General features: G+C 39.8%; 1 protein-coding gene across 8 annotated transcripts in view; it reads right to left on the bottom strand.

Annotated features, from left to right (window-relative positions):
* Positions 1–14,750: 14,750 nt before the first annotated feature.
* Positions 14,751–20,030, bottom strand: part of GALC (galactosylceramidase) — a 62,967-nt gene continuing 57,687 nt past the window's right edge. For 7 of the 8 annotated variants that reach the window (XM_019919705.3, XM_019919715.3, XM_019919695.3 and 4 more), the window contains one exon: positions 18,408–19,086. In XM_019919705.3, coding sequence (XP_019775264.1) covers positions 18,940–19,086 — 147 coding nt within the window. In that variant the 3' untranslated portion in view covers positions 18,408–18,939. Of the gene's footprint in view, positions 16,490–18,407; positions 19,087–20,030 lie in introns of those variants that run through there. The other variant, XR_002173122.3, reaches the window with a different exon arrangement.

Raw genomic sequence — 20,030 nt, 5'->3', positions numbered from 1 at the left:
CCCTCGCCACAGGGGAAGGCGCCACAGCAGAGGCTGGCAGCTCCCGAGAGAACCAAGAAACCTTCTCAGAGGCATAGCAAATGTCCTGGTTTTTGAAGCATAGCTAGATCAAGAGGGAAATGTGAGGAGGAGATGAGATGAGGAGATAATACATCAGCTTTTCAAACAAGACTATAAGGGGGTGTCTGCTTCACCTTCACATGCCCAAGACCTGAGGACCCCGGAAATCCCCTCCACAGACAATAAATGGATACCATTATCCAAAATGGTCCATGCCAGCCACCTTTCTGTATTTGAAAAGCTTTGGAGTGGGACAAGAATTAAACTTTCTGGGAGTTGATTCTGACCTAGAATTAGAAACAATTGGTGGCCGTTCTAGAAAGGCAGATTTGGGGCTCAAAACAGCTAATTTCTAATGATTGTAACTCTCCTACAATGAAGACATCTCTAGGCAACTAGGGACACCTATCACTAGAGGGGTCAGGCAGAAGCTAAACCACCACAGGTCAGAGCTGCAGAAGCGGGGGTTCTCCTCTCATCCAGCCTCCGAAGCACCTTTCAAATAACTCGATTTGCTGATTCTGTTCTGAAGAGAGTACCACTCGTTTGGATGCCTCATTTCCAACACGTGTATTGAACAGTAATCTCTAGAGTCCACAGATCACCAGAACAGGTAAAATCCGCCAAAGAGCACAGTTTATGAAAAGAGCTTATATGTCAAATTATTCATTATTTGTCTGCACCTATGGCCAAAGGACTGGAATTCTTGCTTTGAGGCTTCAGTGATGGAGGAAAGAAGGCTGCTGTCAAAAATATTAAAAATATAACTTCTTATTTTTATGTCACTAATGATAGAGGCGCTTTCTTCCCGCAAAACTGCTTTTTTTAACTTTCCATCGTGGTTGCCATGGTGATTTGAGCTGGTGCCTGACTCCTGCTATGAGACCCTGGCTCCCTGCTGTGGTCCAGCGTGTTCATGGCTGACACTCCCAGTTTCTCTTCAGGGACCTTGGGGTTCTGTTTGAAACACTACATGGTACCTTATAAACACACATACATACACATACACAAATACAAGACAGTGCAAACTAAGTAAAATCACCAGAACTCCCATTCAAAGAGGACTTCTGTTAATATGGTGAACATACTCTGGAAAATTCTCTCGTTGCCTCTATTATTTAATGTGTGTGGGCTCACAGGTACACTGCTTTTTACATAAAATGGATCATAATGTACTTGATCTTTTGAAACCTTAATTTATCACTTGAAATGTCATGTGATGGTCATTGATCTTGAGCAACAAAAATAATAACGTCTAATATTCACTGAGAACTCAAAAGGAGACATTGTATTAATTCATCTAATTCTCATAAAACCCCAGCCAAGAAAGTTATCTATTATGTCTACTTTGCTGTTATTATCTCTGTTTTCCAAATGGCAAAACTGAGTACATTCCAAGATCTCAAAGCTAGTAAGTGGTAGAATCGGGATTCAAACCCAGGCTCTCTAGTTCCAAAGCCTGTGCACTTAATTGCCACATGACACTGTCCCTGCGAATGCCCCTCTTTTTCAAAGGCTATTTTGTGGTGTAAATGTACTGCCATTTATTTCCTCAGTCCCCATTTGATGGGCATTTAGTTTGCAATATTTTGCAACTGAGAGCAACACTCTGATAGCAGTACTCTGATGCTTGGATATGCCTCCTGTTACCTTCATGAGATGATTTCCTTCTTTGGCAGAGACTCCTCAAAGCAGGATTGCTAAATCAGGGGATTGACCTGCTTTTACAAAGGTTTTCTGACCTTACAGCGGAATGAGGGTGCCTCTTCCCCCCACATCCTGGCCAATACCAATTTTGTCGTTGGTAATTTCAGTTGCAATTTTTGACTGTAATAAGGTTGACAGCTTTTCATTTCTATTGACCTCCTGGTTTTCTTCTTTTGAGTTACATGTCTTTTCCTTTGTCTGTTTTTTAAATTAGCACCCTTATCTTTTACTGGTTAGCTTCTCACAGCTCTCACTGTGTACTTGCCAGGGGGCATCAATTATGGGCAGTAGATTGGCTCCTTCAGCACCTACCCTAACCTCCTCCTGTTCCAGGAGAGCTGAAAACCATACTTTCCAGACTCCCTTGCAGCTAAGATTGCAAATGTGCTATCGTTCTACCCCTGGGACATGCTGGCAGGAAACTTGAGAAACTGGGTCAGCACACCAGGCACATGTGGCATTCACGTTTGTTGCTCTGGTGTCACTGGGCTCCATGGGGCTTGTGAGTCAACAGTGCTGGCTAAAGCTTCCTGATCTTTGGCTCATAACGGTGACCCTGGGATCCAGTGACCATGGCAGGAGACAGCAGCTTCCTCTGCAACATCCTGGGTGAACCAGAGCAGCAGTTGCCCTGGCAGGCCAGCTCTGAGATCTCCTCCTTCTGCCCTCCCAACAATTCAGGAACAGCTTAATTCCTTGTGTTAAATCCCTTCCCTTTCCTATAAGCTGCAACTGAACCACTAAATGTTAAACCATGCTAAACATGTTTAAAATATTTTTATTAAAATATTTTTCCAAGTTTTCCATTTAACTTACAATACTGTTCCTGCTGTTCCCTTGCCATTTAAACAATATTTTGTTTGTAGTCATATTTTTAAACTCTTTATCTTCATTTATGGCATCCCTGGAAAAAGTTTTTCCATGGCAAGTTGATAAACGCTATATTTTCTTTCAGTACAATTATTACTATTCGCAATTTGTATGTGTGTATTGGAGGAGAAAGGGGCACAAGAACTATGCCAACTGCTGTAATCAAATAATCCCAGTGATTTTTAAATGTCATCCATAGACACCTGAATGCAGACTTCATTCTATCACAAGGGTTGGCAAATTTTTTCTGTAAAGGAACAGACAGTAAATAATTTTTGGACTGCTCAAATGGTCTCTGTTGCAACTACTCAGCTCTGCCTTTGTACCATGAAAGTTGCCATAGATAATATGTAAATGGATGGGATTGGCTTGGCTGTATTTGGCCTGCTAGTCTTAGGTTACTGACCCCTGTTCTACATCCCCTATTTGTTTATTCTTGGGCCATTATCATGCGCACTGCATGACTACAACTTGAAGTTCTTTCTCATTATACTTCTTTACAGATCTTTTCTGGCTATTCTTGAATATCTATTTCTCTAGAGGAACTTTAGAATTGCTTTTTCAAGTGAAGAAAACCTTATTGGAATTACGATCAGAGAATTGCTTAATTCATTAATAAATTTAGAGGGAATGTCATCCTTACAAAATCATCTTCCAATCTCCATTTATTCAAGTCTCCTATTATCAAGAATTTTGTTCCTAGGGCTTCCCTGGTGGTGCAGTGGTTGAGAGTCCGCCTGCTGATGCAGGGGACACGGGTTCGTGCCCCGGTCCGGGAAGATTCCACATGCCGCGGAGCGGCTGGGCCCGTGAGCCATGGCCGCTGAGCCTGCGCGTCCGGAGCCTGTGCTCCGCAACGGGAGAGGCCACAACAGTGAGAGGCCCACGTACCGGAAAAAAAAAAAAAAAAAAAAAGAATTTTGTTCCTAAAGAGGCAATGTAGGCACAAAGTCCAGTCCTAGTTCTATCACTTCCTGGCAGTGTGACTTTGGGCAAGTTACTTCTCTGTGCTTTTATTTTCTCACCAGTAAAATGTGAATAGTAGCATTTCTCTTGCAAGGTGTTGGGAGAATTCAGTGATTTGCCTGGAACATAGAAAGCATTGTTCACTTGGTGCTCTAAACTTGTTGTTACCTCTGTTAAATCACAGTGGTTATTGCTGTGGGCATCCCATCTATTTCTAACTTTAAAAACTGGTTCTAGTGTTTCACCATCAGGCATAATGAAAACCTATTGAAATTTCCCTAATATGATCTATTACTATTTTACTGTTTTGTTTATCCAGAATATATATTGACTTTTATCAAATGCCTTTGCCACATCTATTGAAATCACCATACCTTTCCCTCTTCTTTACGCATCAAAATAGACAATTACTTTAGCAGATTTCCCCTACGGATCCATCTTTGATTTGTTAAAATGAACCTCTCTAGGCCATGGTGCTCACCTGTTATGCATTGCTATGCTTTAGTTGCTTATGCTTTATTTGGGAACTTTATATCAATGTTCTTAGGAAAGATTAAATTGCTTAACTGTTTTGTTCTTTTTAAAACATATTTATTGGAGTATAATTGCTTTACAATGGTGTGTTAGTTTCTGCTTTATAAAAAAGTGAATCAGCTACACATATACACACATCCCTTAACTGTTTTTAAGAGCTACCCTCACCCATTATTTTATACCAATGGTGTGCTTGTTTCAGAAAGATAATTCAGAAGCTTTACTTCTTTTTCCCTGTTCTAGAACACTTTTAAACAGCCTTGGAACCATCTGGTCCTCAATATTTTAAAATTATCCAAGCGGACACTGTTTGTATCAGACGTTTTACAGAAAATGGCTCAATTTCTTCCATGATAATTGATCGCTTTCTTTTTTCTTTTCAATTCATCTTGAGTCAGTTTTATTAAGGCCATTTCTTACAAAAGCATTCATTTAGCCTATATTTTTCCAGTTGTTAGAAGATAATCTGTGCTCAGATTTACTGGTTACAGAAAAGCCATAAAATTTTTCTAGTTCACATTTGTTTAGTTTTAGTTATTTCTTTCCTTAGGTTTATTCATTAATTTTTTTTTTTTTTTTTCGGTACGCAGGCCTCTCACTGCTGTGGCCTCTCCCATTGCAGAGCACAGGCAGGCTCAGCGGCCATGGCTCACGGGCCCAGCTGCTCCGCGGCATGTGGGATATTCATTAATTTTTAATTAAAAAGAAAAAATAGTCCACTGTTATATGTACTTCACTCTGTGATTTCATAGAAGCCTTCCGTGTCCTGTCCTCCCCACCCCAATCAAATGCACAGTCTTTAACAGTCCTTACAAATGCCATCCAATATCAGAAGACGCCCCCAGGCTGCATGAGCCAGGACACAGGAAGGGGAGAAAGGCGAAGAAAAACAATGGTCACTGGGGCAGGAGCCTACAAGAATGACGCTCAACGCCCACTACACAGCAGAATCACCTGGGACGCTTTTAAAATAAATGCCAGTGCCTGGACCTCTCTCCAAACTAATTAAACCAGACCCTTAGGGGTGGAACCTGGGCATCCATATTTTAGGTCTCCTCAGATGATTCTATGTGCACCCATGGTCGAGAACAACCAGGCTCTGGAAATACGGAGGGAGGGAAAAAATAAAACCTTTAAAGGAATGTGGCATCATGGTCTCCAACCCACATCCACTCAAAGACTTGAGCCCTAGATCAAGTCAGTCCCGTGGACCAGCTTTAGGGATTCTGTTCCAGACACAATGGCTTAGGTCTGGCTGTAGGAGTCTGAGAAACAGGATCTCATCCTCACCACCTAACACAGACTTCTGGCATTAGTAATGCCTCAGGGGGAAAATAAAAAATCCCATACACAAAAATAGAAAAATTCTGTCCCAACGAGGTGGAAGAGCAGTGCCTGAGGCATAGAAACCAGAGTCAGTTCTTGGGGCTCACTGCTCTCCTCTGCGTCTGTGCAAATGCACCATTTCCTCTGAAAGGTTCAGCATCATGGGAATAAACCCTGGAAATAAGATTTCAATGTCTCTCATCTATGATCTAGAAGTGATACACCACAGGATGGCATTTTCAAATGGAATGTACGGTTCAGAAGAGAGTCCCTGGACTCTCAAACAAGATAAGGTAGAAACTTTACTGCATAATTATTCTCCACTCAACCTCATTCTTTTCCTCCCCAAATACCCAACCATCTTTAGCTAATCCAGCAGGTCAGTCTTTTCCTATTTTATTCTTCCATTATTTTTTAAGGCTCAGTAACTTATCTTTAGTGCTGGATAACATGCCAGCTAGTCAGGCTTTTAAAATTCCCCATATTTAATCTAACAGTAGTTTTATACATTTCATATGATAATCAATGGCAACCCTGAAACCTCCAGCCTCCCTAGTAATTCAGGATGGAGTCAGACAGAGCAGTCCGGGTCCTAACACTCACTATGTTTGTATGCTTGGGCACATTTTCAAATTTTAGTTTTAAATATTACCTGCCTCATGGGATAGTTATGAAGACGGAATGAGATAACCCATAAAAAGTGCTTAACACAGTGTCTGCCACCTTGTAAACACTACGTCCACTCATCCAACAGCTATTTATTTGTTGTGTTCTGTAGTACGCATCACGGACTGGGCTAGGCACAACGGATAGAGTGATGAGGAAAATCAAACTTGATCCCTGCTTCCATGGAGCTTACAAACTAATTCTCAATACATGCCGGCTTTTATTATTTCAAGATGCTAAGAGTGGGAATGATCCTTTCGCTGCTAAAAATAAATAGTGTGAGCGGTACAGCAAGAATTTGCAGCTTTTTACTTGGGCTTGCTTATTCCCAGATGGCAGGTATTTGTAGAGTTAAGTTTCATGGAAAGAAACAAATGCAGCCCTGAAGGGCTGGATAGCTTTGTGACTTTGATTAAACTTGAAATGACAGGGTTTGGGGTGAGGGGTGGGGTGGGTATAGGTACAGGCTGAGACAACCAACTTCCTGCTTCCAAGAAGTCTTCGCAGTGCATTGTAACTTTTAAGTCACTTCGCGTCTCTGTGCTTTAGTTTCTTCCTCCGCCACATGAAGATCATGTGCCAGACTCTAAGATCCCTGCCAGCTCCAACATTTTCCAGTAATTTGAAGTGTGTGTACGTGGCTTTTGTTTTTCCCTAGAAACAATGATGATGCAGGTCTGCCAGATTTAATGTAGCAGGACTGAAAACCACCAGGCAAAATGCTTTTCCACAGACTGAGATTTTAAATAACACTAACAAAGACAAGCGCCAGGTGGCAGAGGCTGGTAGCTGTTGGCCCCAGTATTCACTTTCCCTTTCTCCTGAGCAACTGAACCCAATTTTATTTGGAGTGCCAACGTGCACAGCTAAAAGACCTTCATTCCCAGCCTCTCTGGTGACTCTGGCTAGAATGTTACTAAATTCCAGTCAATGACATGTCAATTGGTCTTTCCAGTACATCTTCTCAAATGCAAAGGGCCAGGCCCTTTTTCCCCTCAGGAAGAGCAGTCAACAAGAAGCATACATGGGAAGAAAAATGCTACTGAAACATGCAAAAGAGTAATTTTCAAAAGTCAGTTTTTTTTAGCAAGCTTTTTACTTAAACATCACCATAAGCCAGCAAGCCATATGCACTCTCTTTAGAGGATTAGGTAAATGGTTCTTACACCCTTTATACTGCTAGGGGAGGGAAATGTCATCACAGAGTAATTGTAGGCTTTTCATTTTACTTTCATTCACAAATGTTTATGATCATTGAAGGTTTCCCATGCACTCTTCTATCCTCTATAAAAAACAGCCCAAAACCCTTGGGTTTCAAGTTACATTTTTATTAGAAAATGTAATGCAGTACTCCAAATGAAAGATTTTATCTACTTCCATTTAAAGAATGCCAAAATGCACTTCTATGATAAAGGCATCTGTATTAGAGTCCTCCAGAGAAACAGGACCACCAGGATGTATACATCTAGAGAGATCTATTTTAAGGAATTGGCTCACACAACTGGGAAGCTTGGCAAGTCCAGAATCTGCCGAGTAGGCCAGCAGGCTGGAGACCCAGGGAAGAGTTGCAGTTTGAGTCCAAAAGCCATCCACTGGCAGAATTCCCTCTTCTTCAAGGAAGTTCAGTCTTTCTTTAAATTAAGGCCTTCAGCTGACTGCAAGAGGCTCAGGCACGTTATGGAGGGTAATCTGCTTCACTAAAAGTCTACTCATTTAAATGTTTGTCTCATCTAAAAACTACCTTCACAGAAACATCTAGAATAATACTTGACCTGGGTATCATGGCTTAGCCAAGTTGACACATAAAATTAAACATTCTAGCATCTTAGGTAATTTTCTTTGCAAACCTTAATTATTTGCAAAGGTAATCACAGTTTATGTAAATCTGTCACAGAGGGTACGCAGGAAGAGACTTTGGGAGGCTCTGTGGCGTGGACTGGCCAGGGGAGGCTATACCTGAGAAACTGATCTTCAACTTACCCAGTCTTACAGGAAATTCTCAAATGATCCTGGGGTTGTTACCAGTTACACAAAAGGAGTAGCCAGGCACACATCTAGTCTCCAGAGCAATTGGAAAGAGACAAGAGGGTAGAGATACCCTGAATCCCATTTGTAAACAATCTGACCATATTCCCACCCCTGTTAGACAGTATCACAAGCAGCTAAGAAATCTTATGAGCCTTCAGGGCCAGAAAGTGTGCGACCCCACCTGGGAGGGTGCCACTGTGTCCCCCAAACTGAAGAGCCATACAAGCACATGGTACCACCTTGCATATCAATCTTTAACACGGGTTCAAAAACACTCCCCACATTGTGTTCAATACATACCACACAATTCAAAAACATTAAACAGTGCAATCTGTCAAACAGATGCAGAAAGTAATAAACTGTCTTTCCAGTATAATCTTCAAATCACTGAATTTCATGCTTCCCTCCCTCAGTGAATGTGAAAATTATAAATATCCTGTTGGAATGAAATAACTTCAAGCTTCTCACCCAACAATCCCCACAATTCTTCAAAGTGTTTGCATTTTTCTAGTTGAGTAACAATTATCAATTATATGGAGCATCAAGTTCAATTTTTTTTGGAGAAGGAAGGAAAGAGAGAGGAAGAGAGAAAGAAGGAAAAAGAAGGTGGAAAAGGAGGGAGAAGGAGGAGGAGAAGGGAGAAGGGGAGGAGGAGTGGGCTGAGGAAGAGGGGGAGGGGAGGGGAGGGGGAGGGGAGGGGAGGGGGAGGGGAGGGGAGGGGGAGGGGAGGGGGGAGGGGAGGGGAGGGGAGGGGGAGGGGAGGGGGAGGGGGAGGGGAGGGGGAGGGGAGGGGGGAGGGGAGGGGAGGGGAGGGGAGGGGAGGGGACGGGAGGGGAGGGGAGGGGGAGGGGAGAGGAGGGGAGGGGAGGGGGAGGGGAGGGGAGGGGAGGGGGAAGAGGACGAAGAGGAGGAGAACGTGTTTTAAGACAGTTTCAAGTTACCCATGGCCTAGAATCAAGCCAAAAGGCTATTTTCAGAATAATAAAATCAAATTATATTTCTGACATATATACAGAGAAAACAAGTACTTCTTTCAAGTGAAAGAAAAATATCAAGATAAAAGAAAAATCAAGCGTTAGAAAGAATCCACCTATGAGCAAAACTGTGGCTTCTAAATCATGCCTCTTAATTACCTCTTGACTCTAGTCTAACTTATCACAATGTTTGGACACCATGATAGTTTGAAATATTACTAATGGTCCTGTGAGAATGATAAACTAGCCTTTTCTAAGCAGGTCACATATCTCGAAGAATGGAATCTGCCACAAAGCTTATCTATATTACTTTAGAATGAAGTAAAATACCATTTGCAAAATGATTTCACTCGATGAAGCCATTTTGCTGCAGTGAAAATGTACAAGGCATTGTATGATCACCTGCTCTATGGGAAACAATGGATAGCAAACCGTACTGATTTGGAAAAGAAATTACCTCTTCAGATAAGCAAAATCTGAATTAAATAAAGAAACGCAGATTTACAAGCCACAGAATTACAGAGCAAGAGCCGGAAGGAGTCTCAGCAACCAGCCTCGCTTCTTTGCTTATAGGAACAGCAGCGTCAGTCCAGAAGGCTTAAGGGATTCAATCAGCCAATGAGTAAGAGAGCAGGCGTTGAACCCAGACCTTAGGACTCACGTTCAATACTGTTATCATGGCGCTCCTCCAAGTGTGACTTTTAGGTGTGTGCTATGATCTGAATGTTTATGTCTCCCCCAAATTCATAGGTTGAAATCCTAATGCCCAATATGATGGTATTGGGATGTGGGGCATTTGGGAGGTGATTAGGTCATGAGGGTAAGGGATTATTATTTTCATAAAAGGGCTCCAGAGAGATCCCTAGCCCCTTCCACTGTATGAGGACTCACTGAAGGGCTGCTATGAGCCAGAAGGGGAGCCCTCACCAGAAGGGGAGCATGCTGTTGCCTGGATCTTGGACTTCCCAGCCTCCAGAACTGTGAAAAATAAAGGTCTGCTGTTTATAAGCCACCCACTGTGTGGTGTTTTGTTCTAGCAGCCAAATAGCTAAGACAGTACGTGAAGTAACTTTAGCCGTTTACAAAGTGTTTTCATCTAGAGGTTTGGTTTGTCTGCTTTAATAAATACAATTCATGGTTCCCAGTACCCATATATAAACACAGTGCATCAAATCAAACCTGACCAGAAATCAAGTCCTTGCTGAGCACCTATTAATACTGTGCACCAATACAGGGAATGCAGAAGCATGAGACATTCTTTACCCAAAGGGTTAAAAGCTACTCAAGAAGATCAAGCTGCCACCTGAAACAGCGTCCAAGTTATAATAACATGTGGTTCATATTATTAGTGTTAAAAGATTTTGGAAAAGACCATGAAGGCTAAATATTAAATTAAACGAATGGAGAGTTCCATTTTCAGCTACGAAAGAATAGTAACTAGAAATGGACCAGTCCTTCCGCTGTAACCAACTGTTTCAGAAAGTAGACAACACATCCCAGGACTGTGATCCCTGAAAGAAGGGAAGTAAATGAGGCAAGCCCTGTGATCTCCTATTTCTATGTGGAGGAATTTATCAGATTCCAGTACACAGAGGGGAAATACAGAGTATGGGGGCGGGGTCTTACAGAGCTGTGGAGATAGGTTCAGAGTTGAAGGAGGCTGAGACACCTGAAATTTGCAGTGCAGAGCACCTGAGAGAAGGAAGCTACGCAGAATGAGGTCCAGAAATCTGCAGAGGGGTCCATTTGCATCTTTGGCTCTAGGCTAAGCTAGGTATTCATAGTGTGAATCTCCATGGGCCAGGCAAAGCATCACCAGGGAGAGAATAGTTACAAAGGACCTATTAGCTGAACAACTATTAAAATTCTCACAGAGCTGGGAGATCCTCAAGATCTGAACTATAGTGGAGCTGTGTAGTGGTGAACTCATTCAACTCCCAGAGAATTCCACGCTTTAAGAACAGGGCTACTCCAGACCTGCAGTAAGGGCTAGTCTGGATCTGCCCTGACAAAGCTCTAAAAGCTCCAAAAGAATCAAACTGTCAGAGCTCAAAGGAGAAATAGAAAACACAATTGTATTCAGAGACTTTAACACTCCTCTCTCAATAATTGACAGAACAAGTGGACGGAAAATCAATAAGGACATAGACTTCTTAAACAACACTATCAACCAACATGACTTAATATTTTAAACCATTACAGTCATACACTGCAGAATCTGTATTCTTTTTCAAGGAAACATCAACTAAGATAAATTGGGTCATAAAACAAGTTGATATATATTTAAAATAATTGAAATCAAACAGAATATTCTCTGACCAAAGCATATTCTCTAACATAATGAAGTTAAATATCAATAATAAAAAAGAAATCTAAAACATCCTCAAATAATTGGAAATTAACCACCACGCTTCTAATTAACACAAAGGTCAAAAAACACCAGGGAAATTAGAAAACATTTTGAACTGAATGAAAATAAAAACATGACATATCAAAATATGGGAGATCCAGTTACATTAGTGGTTAGAGAAAATTTTAGTATTAAATGCCTATATCTAAGAAAAAGAAGATCCAAAATCAAAAATCTAAGCTGACATCTTAAGACGCTAGAAAAAGAGAAAATTAAACCCAAAGTAAGCTGAAGAAAATAACTAACAAAGGTACAAGCAGCAATCAATAAAATAGAAAATAAAGAAACCTAAGGAAAAACATCTAAGAAACCAAAATCTGGTTCTTTGAAAGATAAATAAAATTTACAAAACTCTAACTATACTAATAAATATAAAAAGAGAAAAAGCACAAAGTGGCCATATCAGGAATGTCTTACAGACAATAAAAAGGAAATACTGTAAACTAGTTTATGCCAATAGACAATTTATATAAAATGGACAAACTCCTTGAAAAACATAAATTGCCAAAACTGACATAAGAAATTTAAAAATTGGAGAACCCTGCTTCTGTTAGAGATTCTCAGCCCCAACTCCTCTTCTTTGACCTGCTTTGTGATACTGGAGCTGGGGTCTGTAAACACTTCTCTTTTGCCGGAGAGCAAGGAGGGTACTGCAGGGACATTCAGAGGAAAGGAGCTTTCATCCTTGAGACCATGTGCTTTCTTCTTCCTGCTCCTGTGGTGTGGGGCTAATAGCAGCCCTGGGGACACCCTGTGATGCACCCCTTCCAGTGAGGGCTGGGACAGCCAGTACTTACCCTCCAGTAGTTTTCACCAACACTCCAAGAGCTTTCCCAGAAAGTTTCACCAGCACCACAAAAGGTAACTTTGTAGAGAGTTTCAGCAGCATCCTGGGAGGCAGTTTCCCAATGAGTCTCAAATACAGCCCGGAAGGCAGTTTCCTGCTTGCCAGACCCAGTGCTCACCATCCCAGCTAAGTCCTATGCCATCCACAGTGCCACAGCCAAACCACCTCCAATGAGATCTGAATCCCGGCCTTGCAAGGAAGCCCTCTTCCAAATGTGCTCCTTCCTTGAGCACTTCTCCCCAGTCAAGGAAGTGGCTGGTCTCTACATCTGCCATTTCTGTATTCTTTAGGTGTCTCTTCACTCCTTAGTAGTTAATCCTATTACTAGTTAGTATCTCTCTATGTTAAGTTTTTCCTAGTGTAGCTTCTGCCTCCTGACTGGACCCTGACCAATACAACTGATGAATTCCATCTAAGATTTAAGAAACTCACAAACTCTTTCAAAAAATAAAGAAGAGGAGGGAACACTTCCCAACTGATTTTATAAGGCATCATCCTGTTACCAAAACCAGACAAAGACATTATACGAAAAAAAAAAAAAACTAGACCAATATTCCACATAAATATAGAACCAAAAACCCTTAACCAAATACCCAGAAATCAAATTCACTACTATATAAACAGGGTAATAAACCCCAGTTGGTCATGCTATATCTCAGGAATGCAAAGTTGTTTTAATACGTAAAGATCAAACATGTGACATACCACCTTAGTAAAATAAAGGAGAAAAATCATATAACTATGTTATTAGGTATAGGAAAAGCATTTAATAAATTAAATCTCTATTCGTCATAAAATTCTCAGCACACTGTAAATAGAAGGTAACTTTCCTTAGATAAAGGGAATCTACAAAAAAGAAACTCTACAGCTAACATCACACTCAATGACAAAAGATACTTTTCTCCTAAGATCAGGAATAAGGCAAGGACATCTGCTCTTACCACTTCTTCCCTGCCTTGTACTGGAAGTCCTAACCAGCGCAATAAGACAAGAACATCAGAAATAAAGCAGACATACTGAAAATGATAGGGACAGAGTAAAGGGACAAACTAGGTAATTAGTTAATCCCATTAGGGTATTGTAAGTAAAAAAAAAAAAAAAAGTATGGGAGGCCCCTGTAAGTTAATGATCACTCAATAAAGCAGGTTTACTTAACCACAAAACCAAGCAGGCCTGCCTAGCAGCAAAACCATGCGACAAAAGCATGAGACATGCCCCAAAACAATAAAACAATGGTGGCATGAGACCCACATCTTGCCCAGTGAGTTCAGTAAGTTAATGATCCCTAGGACATGCTCTCTGCACACATAAAGAACAATAATTTATGGAAAGGTGCTCGTTGTACAGAGACCTGAAATAATTTTTACAGTCCTGGCTTGACCATGTAAGGACAAAAAAACTCCCCTGCCCAACCTGGAGGAGAAGCTGATGACGAAAGCATGACGTCTACTCAGAATGAAGAAGAAAGTGGTCTTTTCCCCTCCCCACTTTTCCTTTGATTATAAAGCTGCAGCCCACCAAGTTCTCGGGCACAGCACCCTGTTGCCCGCCCACTTGTAAGCCTCACAAGCGTCCTATTCTAATAAATCACTTCTTATCTATCACTTTGCCTCTCACTGAATTCTTTCTGCCCTGAGACATAAAGGACTGGGCTCTTCAGAGCCCCCCGAAACAACACCTATATGTTTCAGAAAGGAACAAGTAAAATTATCTGTATCCACAGATGATATTATTGTATATGCAGAAAATTCTAAGGATTTTTTTTAATGCTACTAAAATAAGTGAGTTTAGAAATGCAGTAGGACTGCAGGTTGACAAAAGAAAATCAACTGTATTTTGATGTATGCAAAACAAAGAACTGAAAAATAAAATGAGAAAACACCATTTACAATAGCATCAAAAAATAAAAGATTTAAGGATAAATCTAATAAAATATGTGTAAGACCTGTACACTGAAAACTACAGAAATTGCTGAGAGATATTATAGAAAGCCTAAAAACATGGAGATGGAACATGCTCATGGATTGAAGGGTCAATATTATTAAGATATCCATTCTCCCCATCTGTACTTTCAGTGTGATCCCAATCAAAATTCCAAAAAGGCCTTTGCAGAAATGAGTCTAAAATTTATGTAAGTGTAAAGGACCTAAATTATCCAAAACAATTCTGAAGAACAAAGTTGGGGGATTTAAACTGAGTTCAAAATTTACTATAAAGCTACAGTAATGAAGACAATGTGGTATTTGCCTAAGGATAGACACACAGATCAGTAGAACAGAATAGGGAGTTTATTATTGGTTGTACACATATGTGGTCAATTGATTTTTTTTTTTTTTTTTTTTTTTTTTTTTTTTGACAAAGGAAGGTCTTTTCAACAAATGATGCTGGAAAAAATTGAATATCCATATAGGAAAAAAATGAACCTCAATCCTCACCTCTCATCATGTACAAAAATAACGCAAAGTGGATCACAGACCTGAATGTAAAAGCTAAATATATTACACTTCTAGAAGACAAAAGAGAAAATCCTTGTGAACTTGGAGCATACAAAGATTTCTTAGGACACCAAAAAAACACCTACCATAAAAGGAAAACATGATAAATTGGACTTCCAAATTAAAATTTTGTACTCCTCAAAAGATATAGACTTGGAGAAAATTGACAAAATACATATCTGATTTAAAAGAAAAATTGCACCTGGAATGTATAAAGAGCTCTCACAACTCAATAAGACAGAGTACCACATTTTTTAAATGAGCAAAAGATATGAACAAACATTTCACAAAAAAAAATACATGAATGAGAAATAAGTCCTTGAAAAGATGCCCAGCAGCTAATACACCTACTACAAACTCACAAGAAAGCGTTAAAATTAGAAAGAATAACAATAGGAAGCATTGTCAAGAATGTAGAACAACGGAAACTCTCAAACATTTCTAATGGGAGTGTAAAATCATACAATTATTTTGGAAAACAGTTTTGATAGTTTCTTATAAAGTTAAACATACACTTCCCCAAAAGATGAAGCAATTTCACTCCTTGGTATTTACCCAGAAAAAATGAAAACATATGTCCACACAAAGACTTGTACACAAATGTTCACAACAGCTTTATTTGTAATACCAAAAACTGGGGGGACAAATTGTGGTATACCCCTTCAATGGAGTACTCTTTGAAATTAGGAGCAAATCTTTGATATACACAGCACATAAACAAATCTCAAACACTTTATGCTGAGTAAAAGAAAACATTCATAAAAGGGTACAAAGTGTATGATGCCACTTTTATGTTTTGGAACAAAGGAAACTTAACAACAGTAATAGAAATCAGATTGATGGTTGCCTGGGATCGGGGTGGGGATGAGGGGAAACGCCTGCACAGGTATACGAGAGAACTTTCTGGAGTGATGGAAATGTTCAATATCTTGGTTATATCCATTTATCAAGACTCACTGAACTGTAAACTTAAAATGGGAACATTTTATTGTATGTAAGTTATACCTCAAGAAAGTTAATTTTAAAAAATATGTAGGGACCTAAACTGGAAATCACTTAGACTTGGTTTTAATTTTTAAATTTTCTCTGTAATCTGATTTACTCTAATATTTAGCTTCTTGTCTCCAATAGTAATACAAAACTTCATATCAGTTTAGCCTACATTAAATCACTACAAATTCCAAAATTGTAGAATTAGTTCAATAGTTTTAAACTTTCATTATAAAAAATTCCAGAATTTACTTTATCCACATGAATGATTGATTTGCTTCTAGGAGGTACACTAATGATTAGATACAAATTATACTGCATTAGAAATATGCTCACCTATACCTAAATATATTTGTACTTTAACAAAAGAAATGCTTCTAACCACACAAAATATTAGAGGATGATCCAATTCTATAAAGTAGATAGGTGTTCCTTTCCTTCCAGGCACGAGGAGATAAAAGTATTCACTAGTTATTTTAGTCTGTCACCAGTGCCACAAGAGAAGACAGACAATGAAAGGCACAATGAAATGAAACACAAGAAAATTGCTACAATTTTACCTTTGGACCCACTCACAGCATTGGCTACATAGGGTTTTCTTCCTCCTTCCAGTCACCTGGGAAAATGATCACAGAGAGTTATAAGGGTCACGAGACTAAAAGTCGGACCCAAGAGAATTAAAAAATGCAGATAACCCAATTAATCTGCTAATATTTATTACTGTAGAAATAGCATTAGAGGTAGTTTATTAATGGGGCATTCTTCAAATCATCCCACTCCATATATCTATAATTCAAAAGCCTCATATTAAAAAGGAAAAGAAAAAAATACTTTTTAGAGTGTAAGCATAACATGTTGAAGTGGTTTGCAAGAAGCAGAATTTCCAAATTTCACAATTTGTATGGAAACACAAAGACCCCGAATAGCCAAAGCAGTCTTGAGAAAGAAAAACGGAGATGGAAGAATCAGGCTCCCCAACTTCAGACTATACTACAAAGCTACAGTAATCAAGACAGTATGGTACTAGCACAAAAACAGAAATATAGATCAATGGAACAGGATAGAAAGCCCAGAGAGAAACCCACGCACACACGGTCACCTTATCTTCGATAAAGGAGGCAAAAATATACAATGGAGAAAAGACAGCCTCTTCAATAAGTAGTGCTGGGAAAACTGGACAGCTACATGTAAACGAATGAAATTAGAACACTCCCGAACACCATACACAAAAATAAACTCAAAATGGATTAAAGACCTAAATGCAAGGCCAGACACTATCAAACTTTTAGAGGAAAACATAGGTAGAACACTCTATGACATACATCACAGCAAGATCTTTTTTGACCCACCTCCTAGAGAAATGGAAATAAAAACAAAAATAAACAAATGGGACCTAATGAAAATTAAAAGCTTCTGCACAGCAAAGGAAACCATAAACAAGATGAAAAGACAACCCTCAGAATGGGAGAAAATATGTGCAAATGAAACAACTGACAAAGGATTAATCTCCAAAATTTACAAGCAGCTCATGCAGCTCAATATCCAAAACACAAACAATTCAATCCAAAAATGGGCAGAAGACCTAAATAGACATTTCTCCAAAGAAGATATACAGATTGCCAACAAACACATGAAAGAATGCTCAACATCACTAATCATTAGAGAAATGCAAATCAAAACTACATTGAGACATCATCTCACACTGGTCAGAATGGCTATCATCAAAAAATCTACAAACAATAAATGCTGGAGAGGGTGTGGAGAAAAGGGAACCCTCTTGCACAGTTGGTGGGAATGTAAATTGATACAGCCACTATGGAGAACAGTATGGAGGTTCCTTAAAAAACTAAAATTAGAACTACCATACCACCCAGCAATCCCACTACTGGGCATATACCCTGTGAAAACCATAATTCAAAAAGAGTCATGTACCAAAATGTGCATTGCAGCTCTATTTACAATAGCCAGGACATGGAAGCCACCTAAGTGTCCATCGACAGATAAATGGATAAAGAAGATGTGGCACATATATACAATGGAATATTACTCAGCCATAAAAAGGAACGAAATTGAGTTATTTGCAGTGAGGTGGATGGACCTAGCATTTGTCATACAGAGTGAAGTAAGTCATAAAGAGAAAAACAAATACCATATGCTAACACATATATATGGAATCTAAAAAAAAAAAAAAGGTCATGCAGAACCTAGGGGTAAGACAGGAATAAAGACGCAGACCTACTAGAGAATGGACTTGAGGATACGGGGAGGGGGAAGGGTAAGCTGGGACAAAGTGAGAGAGTGGCACGGACATATATACACTACCAAATGTAAAACAGATAGCTAGTGGGAAGCAGCCGCATAGCACAGGGAGATCAGCTCAGTGCTTTGTGACCACCTAGAGGGGTGGGATAGGGAGGGTGGGAAGGAGGGAGACGCAAGAGGGAAGAGATATGGGAACATATGTATATGTATAACTGATTCACTTTGTTATAAAGCAGAAACACACCATTGTAAAGCAATTATACTCCAATAAAGACGTTTAAAAAATTTTGTTTTAATAAAAATGAAATAAAGGTAATACGAACAACAACAAAAAAAGCAGTATTTCCAGTGTTCTTCAGCTTCCTGTTACAGCAGCATTACCCACGACGAGGACACCAGCTCACTAGACACACAGTCAGCATGAATAGATACATCACAGTGATGATCAAGTCCCTGCCATCTGCATGATCATGTGCAAATAAGATGACGAGAGCTACCTCAGCATTAACACAAGGCTTCGAGGTCTGAACACCCAAACGACTCTGCAGGATTTGACCAACGTACCTAGTGCCCTATGTACGGGACGTATCGGGTTATATTAAAGATTCATCTGTTTCCCCTTGGAATTCTAAAAAAAAAATCTTCAAGATGGTCAAGCAAAAATATATTTTTCTCCTCATTTACTCTCCATTTTTTGTAGCTTCCAAAAGGCTCCTATATTGATCCATCAAAACCAGAAATGGCTCTGAACCAAAACCAAAAAGAAAGAAAATCCAGAGAGCGTTCTATGGCACTCTGTGAGTATTAGTGTATGGCTTCCACACGAAAGTTGTCAAACTGTGCAAATTCAAAGGAGTGAGTTCCAATCGCGGCCCAGCCATTCTTCGGGAAGTTCACAGAGACGTTTTTCCAGAGAGGCTTGCCATTCAGCGTGCCAGAAGAGAAACCACCCTGGAGTGGGGAGAAACACATCCCTTAAAGACACATGAAACTGATCCTCTGAAGTCTGTTTCTTAATGGATGGCCCACCTACTTAGTGCAACAAATATCCTTCTCATTGAAGATTTACCACAGCAAAATGATTCCACAAGTTTGAGCAAAAGTTTGAAATACAGAAAAAATTTTCTCAAAGGAAATTCTTATCTATTTATATAAACAGTTTCCAAGGTACAAGAATACCTCAATATTTCCTTGTACTCCACCAAAATGCTGTAAAACTTGCAGAAATGTAACACTTTCCATAACATAACAATAAAATTTTAGATAAAAGTTCACTAAAATAAAAAACCATTTGTCATTTACACGTAGTGGCACGTACATGCATTGTACTGACAGCTTACAGCCACCAGCTCTTCAGACAGGACTGCTGGGGTCAAAATGTTTTATTTATTTATTTATTTTAAAGGCTTTTCTTATTTATTTATTCATTCATTCATTCATTTGGTTGCACCAGGTGTTGGTTGTGGCTCACCTGCTCCTTAGTTGCAGCTCACCAGCTCCTTAGTTGTGGCATGCAAACTCTTAGTTGCGGCATGCATGTGGGATCCAGTTCCCTGACCAGGGATCGAAGTCAGGCCCCCTGCGCTGGGAGCGCAGAGTCTTAAACATTGCGCCACCAGGGAAGTCCCTCAAAATGTTCATTTAAGGTCTTCATTAAGGAGCCTCAGCCCAGCTGGGAGAGGAGTAATTAACCTTCGTTTTATTGCTTTATCCTCATGTACAGAATACCACTTCAAAGTTATATCAAGAGCCTACACTTAAGTTAGAAAAACAGTAACCATCAGTTAAACTGATGACTGGGGAGAGGCAGGGGGTTGAGTGGATGGAAGAAGAGAAATACCCACAGGAACAACTTCCTAGTCACTGACAGAGAAAGATAAAAATAACGTCCTCCT

The sequence above is a fragment of the Tursiops truncatus genome, chromosome 2 (assembly GCF_011762595.2).
Source record: "Tursiops truncatus isolate mTurTru1 chromosome 2, mTurTru1.mat.Y, whole genome shotgun sequence".
Taxonomy (NCBI): Eukaryota; Metazoa; Chordata; class Mammalia; order Artiodactyla; family Delphinidae; genus Tursiops; species Tursiops truncatus.
The sequence above is the reverse complement of the archived record's forward strand: the minus strand, read 5'-3'. Positions and strand labels throughout refer to the sequence as shown.